Genomic DNA, 11,384 nt, shown 5'->3' with positions numbered 1-11,384 from the left:
GTTTCACTCTATCTAGGGTTTATCCTAGAATAAGATAGCAAGTAGGAGACTCATTTTATTTTTTCCAGAATGTTCATCCAGTTATTTCAACACTGTTTATTAGATGATTCATCATTTTCTTGGTTTATCCAAGTCTTAATTTTTACCAGACAGGTGATGGTTAAAAGGAAACAATACTAAATGGACTTTTGACAATGCTAATACGCTAAAGCTATTGTGTTTTAATAGAGGCCTCATTGGAGAATCAACCAGCCAAAAATTTCAAAAAGGAGCATGTGGTCAATTCTGTGTCATCTGAAGATATCTGGAAAAACTACTCCTTAGATGAAATTGAGAAGACCTTTTGCCAAGAGGTGAGAGTGTTTTCCAAAAGCCACAGTTACCTAAAGTGTGAACACAGCAAAGTAGACAACTATGGAAACCTGTGGGTTTAGACATTATTTCTCAAATTTGTTTTGATCTTATCTGCATTTCCTCAAACCCTGAGACCTCTTCCATCTCCTAATAACAGCAATACATTGATAATAATGATGGTGATGAGAAATTCACACTAACTCTAGTAAGAAATATATAAGACATAATGAAATGACAGTTTTATTGAGTAACATTAAGGAAAACTTTAATAAATAGTTTTTTTCTAATTCTTGGATTGGAAGTTTCAGTATTAATGGCTGCTCTCCCTATATCTGGATATACATATTTTTTCTTTTGAAATATNAAGCCCAAAATTCATAAAGAAAAACACTGATAAATTTGACTACAAAAGAATGAAAAAGTTTTTGTACGGCAGAACCTTATATAAACATACGATAAAGTTGGCAAAATACATGCAACATAAATGACAGACAAATAATGGCTGTTCCTCACATACATGGAACTTTTACGGATTATTACTATAAAATTTTCAATAGGAAAATGTCACTGAGGAAAAAACTAACAAGGCCAGTGTTGATAAGGGAATTAGAGAAGTGAGCACTTTCCTACCTGCTGGTAAACTGCTGAAACTTGTTTTCTCTCATTGTTGTTAACGACTTCATTGTTTTCATAAAAATATGACCATTACAAAAATGCACGACCATTACAAAAAATTGTAAGCAATTCTGAAAAGTACAAAGAAGAAAGTAATAAATTATTCACAATCCACTACCTAGAAATAATCAAAGGCAACATTTAGTGAACACAAGTCTAGACTGCTCTTTATACAGATATAGAAGAATGGCTGTATTGGGGGGCAGGTGGTTGGGGGATACATAGATGGAAATAATTTTAAAAGAAGAGGATCATACTCCTTTTTAAAAATAAAACATATATAAATTTCCTTGAATTTGCCAGAAGAAAGGAATTGTCATCATCTCTATCATAATTAACACTTTTATGGGGCTCCCTATGTGCCAGGTCACAGCAACTGCATGAGTTAGGCACTATTGTTATCCCAGTCTTAAGGTGAGGAAACTGAGGCATGAAGAGGTTAAATGACTCAGTGAGTCCTGGAGCCACGTTTAAACAAACCCAAGCAGTGTAGCTGCAACATCTTGCTCTTAACCCTACAATACTGTCCTCAACTGAAACCAGAGACATTTCTGAACTTTGGATGAGTATTTCTTTCCCACAAGACATATGAGGTCTCCAAAGGGACTTTAATACAAAAAAAGAGATTACAAAAGCCCTTGAGAGCTGGAGAAATTTTGGGGTTTCTGAAAGCCGTTTCAGTTGCAGAAGGTAGGGGATGGCTTTCTGCTGTGAAGCTCGAAGTGACACGCACCTGTGTGTCTTCCTTCCTCTCCCCCCACCTCACAATTTTTATGACTTATAGTTTGTTTTTGGTCAGAGTTCATAGTTTTACATTCTGTGCAGTTACCATAATCCCCCTCTGGTTTTGATTTTGCTTTACATTTACATGAATTTAATGCACATTACTGTAGTTCAACGCTTACCACAGTTTATCCCTCTCAGAGTTCTTTATTTTGATTTATTTTTTGGTTTGTTGGATCTCATTGTCAAGAAATTTCCTTCAGAAAAGCGCTTGGTGCTTTATCCCCTTTGCTTTTTTCACATTGGAGCCTGTGTGATCCTTTTGGTGTTGTGCGTGAGCAGTGCCTTGGCCAGGTGTGACTCCCCCTCCATTCTTTCTTTTTCTCATGATGTTGTGAATATTATCTCCATCGTCTTCTGGTGCCTGGGGTCAAGTGGATCTTTTCCCCCCTGTAGGTGATTTCCTTTTTCTACCTGGATGCCTGGCATTTTTCTTGATACTTGAAACTGAAAAATCAAAACAGAGCTACGTCTCAGCGCGGAGCATTTTTACAGTTTCCCGGAACACAGTGTGTTGTTTTGATGTGCAGATCCAGTTCTTCCCTCATTCCAGGATGATCTCCTGTGTCAAATTACTAAAGTGATCTCGCAGCCCCTCTCTGTCCCTTGCTTTTCCTCTCCTCTTCCGTCCTTCCTTCCTTCAGTGGTAGTCCCAGTTATCCTTATATTGGTTCATCTTTGTCTGTCCTTCATAGCTGTCATTTTCTCTCAAATTGCTTTAATCCTTTTGTCCATTTCCTCTGCCATTATTGAGATGCTTTCAAGTCACTCCTTTAATATTAACTTAAATTTCATCCTTGTCTCTTATCCTCCCTGCTTCTCATCTGTTAGTTCCTCTAATGATGTTATTTTTGTCTTCCATTTTCTTAGCTTTGAAATATCCCTTCTTATCTCTTCATTGTTTTTTGTTTTGTTTTGTTTTGTTTAGGCAGCTGGCCCATAACAGCAATCAAATCATGCACCTTAGTGTCATCAGCACCATGCTCTAACCAGCTGAGCTAACCAGCCAGCCTGCTTGGATTGTTTCATCATTTTCAAGATTTTCTTTTAATGAATTCATATTCTTATTTCCTTTCTTTTTATGGAACTGTCACAGGTGGTGTTTTTACATATATATATATATAATTGTGTTTTCTTACAGACTGTGTTCTTTGTCTTTTACCTGACGTTTGTTTGTTTGTTTGTTTCTCTTCTACAGTATTTCGTATAGTTGCAACACCATTTGTTTTCATCCTGTTTGTGATCANTGCATGAGTTAGGCACTATTGTTATCCCAGTCTTAAGGTGAGGAAACTGAGGCATGAAGAGGTTAAATGACTCAGTGAGTCCTGGAGCCACGTTTAAACAAACCCAAGCAGTGTAGCTGCAACATCTTGCTCTTAACCCTACAATACTGTCCTCAACTGAAACCAGAGACATTTCTGAACTTTGGATGAGTATTTCTTTCCCACAAGACATATGAGGTCTCCAAAGGGACTTTAATACAAAAAAAGAGATTACAAAAGCCCTTGAGAGCTGGAGAAATTTTGGGGTTTCTGAAAGCCGTTTCAGTTGCAGAAGGTAGGGGATGGCTTTCTGCTGTGAAGCTCGAAGTGACACGCACCTGTGTGTCTTCCTTCCTCTCCCCCCACCTCACAATTTTTATGACTTATAGTTTGTTTTTGGTCAGAGTTCATAGTTTTACATTCTGTGCAGTTACCATAATCCCCCTCTGGTTTTGATTTTGCTTTACATTTACATGAATTTAATGCACATTACTGTAGTTCAACGCTTACCACAGTTTATCCCTCTCAGAGTTCTTTATTTTGATTTATTTTTTGGTTTGTTGGATCTCATTGTCAAGAAATTTCCTTCAGAAAAGCGCTTGGTGCTTTATCCCCTTTGCTTTTTTCACATTGGAGCCTGTGTGATCCTTTTGGTGTTGTGCGTGAGCAGTGCCTTGGCCAGGTGTGACTCCCCCTCCATTCTTTCTTTTTCTCATGATGTTGTGAATATTATCTCCATCGTCTTCTGGTGCCTGGGGTCAAGTGGATCTTTTCCCCCCTGTAGGTGATTTCCTTTTTCTACCTGGATGCCTGGCATTTTTCTTGATACTTGAAACTGAAAAATCAAAACAGAGCTACGTCTCAGCGCGGAGCATTTTTACAGTTTCCCGGAACACAGTGTGTTGTTTTGATGTGCAGATCCAGTTCTTCCCTCATTCCAGGATGATCTCCTGTGTCAAATTACTAAAGTGATCTCGCAGCCCCTCTCTGTCCCTTGCTTTTCCTCTCCTCTTCCGTCCTTCCTTCCTTCAGTGGTAGTCCCAGTTATCCTTATATTGGTTCATCTTTGTCTGTCCTTCATAGCTGTCATTTTCTCTCAAATTGCTTTAATCCTTTTGTCCATTTCCTCTGCCATTATTGAGATGCTTTCAAGTCACTCCTTTAATATTAACTTAAATTTCATCCTTGTCTCTTATCCTCCCTGCTTCTCATCTGTTAGTTCCTCTAATGATGTTATTTTTGTCTTCCATTTTCTTAGCTTTGAAATATCCCTTCTTATCTCTTCATTGATTTTTGTTTTGTTTTGTTTTGTTTAGGCAGCTGGCCCATAACAGCAATCAAATCATGCACCTTAGTGTCATCAGCACCATGCTCTAACCAGCTGAGCTAACCAGCCAGCCTGCTTGGATTGTTTCATCATTTTCAAGATTTTCTTTTAATGAATTCATATTCTTATTTCCTTTCTTTTTATGGAACTGTCACAGGTGGTGTTTTTACATATATATATATATAATTGTGTTTTCTTACAGACTGTGTTCTTTGTCTTTTACCTGACTCTTATTTCCTTTCTTTTTATGGAACTGTCACAGGTGGTGTTTTTACATATATATATATATATATATATATATATATAATTGTGTTTTCTTACAGACTGTGTTCTTTGTCTTTTACCTGACGTTTGTTTGTTTGTTTGTTTCTCTTCTACAGTATTTCGTATAGTTGCAACACCATTTGTTTTCATCCTGTTTGTGATCAGGATGAGATTCACCCGCATACAGATAAAGCAGTATTATCATTTGCACTGCTGTACAGTTTTTCATTATCTAAATATTATATAAGTTATACATTCTCTGTGGATGGATAAACAATTAGCTTATTAACCTCAAGTGGTTGTACTATCTTCGTAGCTCCGGGTGCACAGGGGTCAGGGCTTCTCTGGGCGTTACACCTAGGAGTGGAATTGCTTGCTAGGTTGGACAGAGCATGCTCCCCAGCTTTAATTAGCATGATCAAATCGTTTTCCTCTATATCAACTTACACTCCCACCAGAGGCATATGAGAGTTCCTGCCGCTCCATGTGCTCACCAAAACCTGATATGATTTTTGCCAGTCTAATGCCGATGAAATATCTCATCTATGATTTTCATGTTCATTTCCCTTTTTGCTAATACGTTGAACAAATTCTTATAATTTGCAGCTTTTGTTTAGAACATTTTTTGATAAAAATATGTCCACTTTTAACAAATATTTATTGAGTGCCTACTGCATGCCAAATTTGTGCTTCATTCTAGGTAATTATGAGCGAACAAAACAGACACAATCTCTGCTCTCATAGAGATCACTTGACCTTACACTGAGAGAAAGATGTTAAACAAATAAGCACATTCATAAATGCAATTTTTTTAAGTGGTATGACAGAAAAGGACAGGCTGTTATGAGAGAGAACAACAGGGATGTCATTTCAGTTGGGGGCCAGGGAAACATGTATAAAAGCTAAATGCATAAAGATAGAAAGTGGGTGTACCTGTTGCTTGTACACCCGTAATGTGATGGTGTGCCGTACATTATTTAAAAGAATGCTGTAGATATATACTAGTTCTTATGGAAAAAATTTTATGGCATATGTTAAATGAAGAAAGCATTTATCAAACTGAAAGTGTAGTATGATTCCATTTTTGTTATTCCATTTTTATTATAAACATAAATTATAATATATGTTTACATGATCATGCTGGGAGTGTTGGGAACACTGTGCAAAACTGGATGGTGAGACTTTCACGTATCTTTATAATTCTTTCTTATACTTTGCTTGAATTGCTTGCATTTTTTTTAAAAGGGTTGTACTTTTTTTTTTTTGAATAGTAACAATAAAAATTCCTAAAAGGTTATTTATTTATGTCACAAAGATACCATTTCTGTTTCCCTTCTTGCTTTTTTCTAAAAGCTCTTGGTCATGTCAGAAATACTTTTCTGAAGAAAAGCCTTATTGGAGACCAAATATCACTGATATTAAAAATGGATTTTATTAATCCAGTGAATACACTGAGACCCTACTGCACTTCAGGCTCTTTATTCTCTCCATGAGAGTCTCCCCCCAAGCAGAGTAACAGATGCACAACACTGAGGGTTGCGAACCGTTGCCGGACACGGAAAAAGACAAAAAAAAAAAAAGAAAAAAAAAGAAATACTTTTCTGAAGAAAAGCCTTATTGGAGACCAAATATCACTGATATTAAAAATGGATTTTATTAATCCAGTGAATACACTGAGACCCTACTGCACTTCAGGCTCTTTATTCTCTCCATGAGAGTCTCCCCCCAAGCAGAGTAACAGATGCAGCCCACCTCCCTGAAAGAGAAATGGGCAAATTTAGCCACATTCTGGGTTAACTTTATGCAATTTTCTAAGAATCATAGGTCCTTTCTAAGAATCTGAGGTCTCTAAATATCTTTAAAGACTTTCCCTTTAGATTTTCAATATTTCTTTGCACACTAGGGGAAATTTAATGAATCTGCTTCTTATTCCTTTAGTGGATGGAGACTTTTCTACATATATTTCCATGTTCCAGTAGCTTTTGAGACAGTCACCTTTTACAGCAAGTTGGTAGTTATTTTGTTTATTTTCTTATCCCCATTAGCAGGAAAAATTGAATTCAGGCAAAGTGGGGTGGTTGAAAATATTGGAGAATATTGTTATTACTCAATAACAAACAGCAGGAAGACCTCTGGAAATAAAACCAATCTTCACCGTGTTTTTATGAGTCATATAAAAATCTGTGGTTAACCTACTTTACTGCATTTTAGAAGTCCCATAAGCAAAGCTCATTCACCCAGGGTTTTTTTTTTCTTGTAATTCTCCATTTTTAAAAAAAACAAATAATGAAAGAAATGTCCAGTGTATGCTATGTCTATGTAATCCTTATATTAATAATTTTTCTTATAGGAAAGGCTACTTCTATTTTTAATAAAATGTTACCAGCTCTTTTGTTTGATTGACCTGACTTAATCAGGAGAAGCATAGCATGGGCTCACAGTGGGGAATGGCTTGAAGGTATATTAAGAAAGATGTATCAAACTGGCAGATGCACCAAGTATTTTTAGCTCTGAAATTTGAGGTGGAGATGTTATATGTGCTGGTTTTCCCTGAGAAACTTGTCTGCCTTGTCAATTGAGTAGCTGTGACTGGGAATACTATTTGTAGTGAGCTCATCAATTAAACATTTGAAGTTCTGTACATGCCATAGTAAACTTTTTGATCAGTTTTTGGAGAGGAAAATATGAAGAGGTTTTGGTAAAAATAAAATGGTTGAATAGCTACATGAGGTTGGTTTTTCTAAATGCAACACTCTAATTTGTATGTATTGCAGCTTTCAAAGTCCTATGAAAAGGTTGAAAAAGCCCTCAGTGCGGGAGACCCCTGTAAAAGCGGATATGTATCTCTGAATTACCTAAAGGTGGTCCTTGATACCTCAGTATACCGGTTACCAAGAAGACTTTTCATCCAGTTAATGAAAAGGTGAGAGCCCCATTGTTTCCTTCGCATTTTTTCCCCAGACGTCAACTGTGAATAAGGAACAGCTTCATTTATTTTTTATCAATGCTTTAGACTTTTTATTATTGAAAATTTCAAACATATATACAAAGGTAAAGAAAGTAATGTAAAGAATCCACTAACGTACCTAGTACCCAGCGTCAACCATTATGAAGTCCCGGCTGCTCATTTGGTTTGTGTCCCTTATTTCCTCAGCCCCAGGTTTATTTTTGAAACGAACACCAGACACCACATTTCCGTATGTCTCTCTAAAAGATACAAACTCTTTTTAAAAACAAGGTGAAAACCCTGTTTTCACATCGAATAGATTCATCAGTAATATTAATAAATTTCGAGTCAGCGCTCAAATTTAACCGCTTGTCTCATGTTTTCGTTTACAATCGATTTGAATCAGGATCCAGCTACATTGCAATTGGTTGGTGTGCACAATTCTTTCTTAATCTATAGCTTTCTTCCATTTGTTAATTTTAGGAGTAATCTGGATTTTTTTTTTTTAACCTGGAGTTTTCTTACAATCTAGATTTGGCTGACTGTCCCCCGCAGGGACATTTAACATGTTCCCTTCCCTCTCCCCCGACTCCCTGCACCTAAATTGATAGATACGCAGACCCATGTTCAATTCTTGTATTTGGCGTGACTACTTCCTAGGTGGTGGCAAACGTATATGGACTGATTGTTTCTCTTTCTGTGCTGTTGGCAACACTGGTGGTCGTACCTAGGTCCATTGATTCACTGGAGATTGTAAAGTGGTGATACTCTATGCCTGTGATTACTTCTTTTTTTAGCTGGAATACTTCTGCAGTGGAAACTTCCCCCGTTAAGCCACCGCATAACAAAGACGGACAGTTAGTACAAGCAGGCAGGATATCCTTGATTCTTTCCCTTTATTTACTACTTTGCAAAATAATGAACTGGTTCCCTAGCATTCTCCAAAAGTAAGCAATGACTGTTTTTTCTTCATTAGTTTCTTCTTAATAATCCCTACGAATTCAGGAATTTAAACATAGTTGATGTGTTTCAATTTATTACAGTTATTTTTCTTATCGACATGCAATTTGTTCCATCTTGGCCAGTGGGAGCCTTTTCATGTTGGCTCCTGAGTCCTGTTGACGTGACCCTAGTGGTCTTTGACTGCTTTCTTGCTTCTGGTAAGACAAAATGCTCCAGGCTCATCTTGTACGTCTCTTACCCAAGACCCGGAATCAGCCATTTCTCCAAGGATCCCTGGTTCCTTTCAGTTGGAAATGGTATATTTAGACCAAAATCTGGGTGAGGAATACTCTCTTTAATTCATGGGTTTTCTGTCTAAGTTAAGTCAGAGAGAAAGTAGGGTAAGAGCTGGAAAGATTGTCCTGCAAAAGTCTGGGAAATTGGTGGATGCCTTGGTATTACCTAGACAGGAGAGGCATAAGGCAAGGGGAAGGAAAACACGGCGTGAAGCTGGAGCAGCTGGCCCATTCCCCGCAGCACTCCGCTTCCCTGCAGCGCCCTGGACGTCCACAGAGACCCACTGTGTGCAGACACCATGGCTTCTGGAGTGAAAACAAAACTTGGCCGTAGGAGTAAATATTTCCATGGCCCAGAAAACAGCTGTATTGTCCTGCCGATACAAGTGAAATTTTTTTAAGAATTGCTTTCTTTCTTGGATAGCTAAAAGTAATATAGCCATTTCATCTTATTTCATTTTTTGAATTATACAAATAATAGTTTAATAGCAACAACAAAAATTAAAAACAAAAAGTTACCATCTACCTTATCTAACAGTTTTTTTATTTTCATCGTTTCACGTTCTCTTCCATTTTTATATCCAAATACGTATATAATTTTTAAGTATTTGTAATCAAAGCACATTACAGTTTTAGATTGTGCTTTTTAAAATAGAAAAGCATACTATAGACATCTTTCATATTGGCTTCATTGTCTTCAAAATTATAATTTTAATGGATGCGTAAAATGTCATTCAGCTAACATTTACTGAATGCCTTTCTCTGACAGACATTGTGGTAGGTTTTAAAAATGCAGAAATAAATAGCAAGTAGTCCCAAGCCAGAATGGCTTAGCAAAGTGATGACATCTGTGAAGAATACAATGGGTTGTGCCGGCCCGGTGGTGCACTGCTACAGTGCGCCGCTTGGGAAGCGCGGCGGCGCTCCCGCCGAGGGTTCGGATCCCACATACAGACCGGTTCCCGCTCACTGGCTGAGCGAGGTGAGGGCGCAGCACTGAGGGTTGCGATCCCGTAGCCGGTCCCGGTCCAGTGTGGGCGCGACACTGAGGGTTGCGATCCGTTGCCGGTCACGAAAAAAGACAAAAAGGAAAAAAAAAAAAAGAATACAATGGGTGTATAGAATGAGGGTATTCGGGGTCTGGAGGTGGCCAAGGTCATGATGGTGTTACAACCTGTCCTAGCCAGGGACCCTGGGACTTCTGAGTCCCCTTTTCTGAGTCCCTTTTATGCATTCACCCAGAATTTCCTGTGGAACAGGGCACAAGAGACAAGAGCAGAGTGAACATGCAAGTCCTAATATTATGGATTACATATTACATACGTGCCTCCTGGTGCACATATCTGGAAGCACAGACTTGTCATGTCTTCCTGGTCAACTGTTCCCTTTATCACTATAGAATAACCTTCCATCCCTATGAATGCCTTTCATGGTCTATCTTATCTGATATTAAAATACCCTCAATAGTTTTCTTTTAATCTTCATTCGTCAGGTATATCTTTGCCAACCTTTTGCTTTTACTTTTTTATGGTGATGTTTTAGATGTTTCTTTTTTGTGTGTGTGTCTTTTTTGTGTGTGTGTCTGGCAACGGACCGCAACCCTCAGTGTCGCGCCCGCACCAGACTGGGACCGGCAACAGGATCGCAACCCTTGTGTTGCGCCCACGCCTCGCTCAGCCAGTGAGCGGGAACCGGTCTGTATGTGGGATCCGAACCCTCGGCGGGAGCGCCGCCGCGCTTCCCAAGCAGCGCACTGTAGCAGGGCGCCACTGGGCCAGCCCCTAGATGTTTCTTGTAAAACAGTATATATCTGTATTTTTAAAATTCCAAAATTAAAAATCTTTGCTTTTTAAAAACTGTCAGGTATAGTCTGTTTTTATTTATAGTGATTGAAGTGTTTGGAGTTCTTTCCCCTACCACTTACTTTGTACTTTCTGTTATTTATTCTGCTCTTTCTTTTTTTCTTTATTCTACTTCCTTCTTGTTTGGTACTGGCTGAGTTTTCTTTGTCACTCTTTTTTCCTTCCACTGTTTTAAGACTTATCTATTTCTGTTCTTATAGTGGTTTTTCTTAAAAGTTTCACATGCTCTAAACTTATAAGGCCTGAAGTTAATCAGTATTTCTACCGTCCCGAATAAAACAAGCACCTTCAACTTTGTGTCATCACTGACTTGTGTTTCGACTCTCCCTTGTTTTGCTAGCACCCGCGTCAGCCACTGTTCGCTGTTGCTGCTGCTGCTTTATAGGGCCCGTGTCTTTCTGGGTTTTCCCATGTTTACCGGCCGATCACTCGTCACTGCCTCATAACCCTCACTCCTCCCTTCTGGAGTCAATTTCCTGAAGTGTGTCCTCCAGAAGTCGTTTTAGTGAGGTCCTGTGAGTGGTTAATTCACTCTTTGTTTTCAAAAATATCTTCATTTTGCTCTCACTCTATAATGAAAATTTAACAGGGAATATAATTCTTGGGGGTTTTTTTTCTTTTTTTTATGACCATTTGTTTTTATTTTTATTGTATTCATTTATTTTTAAC

General features: G+C 38.2%; 1 protein-coding gene across 1 annotated transcript in view; it reads left to right on the top strand.

Moving 5' to 3' along the window:
• Window positions 1-11,384, top strand: part of EFCAB6 (EF-hand calcium binding domain 6) — a 303,634-nt gene that overhangs the window by 80,664 nt on the left and 211,586 nt on the right. The window contains 2 exon segments of the mRNA XM_008577701.1: window positions 229-353; window positions 7,443-7,591. Of these exon segments, the coding sequence (XP_008575923.1) occupies window positions 229-353; window positions 7,443-7,591 (274 nt within the window).

The sequence above is a fragment of the Galeopterus variegatus genome, unplaced genomic scaffold, assembly GCF_000696425.1.
Source record: "Galeopterus variegatus unplaced genomic scaffold, G_variegatus-3.0.2 Scaffold1567, whole genome shotgun sequence".
Classification (NCBI taxonomy): Eukaryota; Metazoa; Chordata; class Mammalia; order Dermoptera; family Cynocephalidae; genus Galeopterus; species Galeopterus variegatus.
Note: the sequence above shows the minus strand (reverse complement) of the source record. Positions and strands in the feature narration are given on the sequence as shown.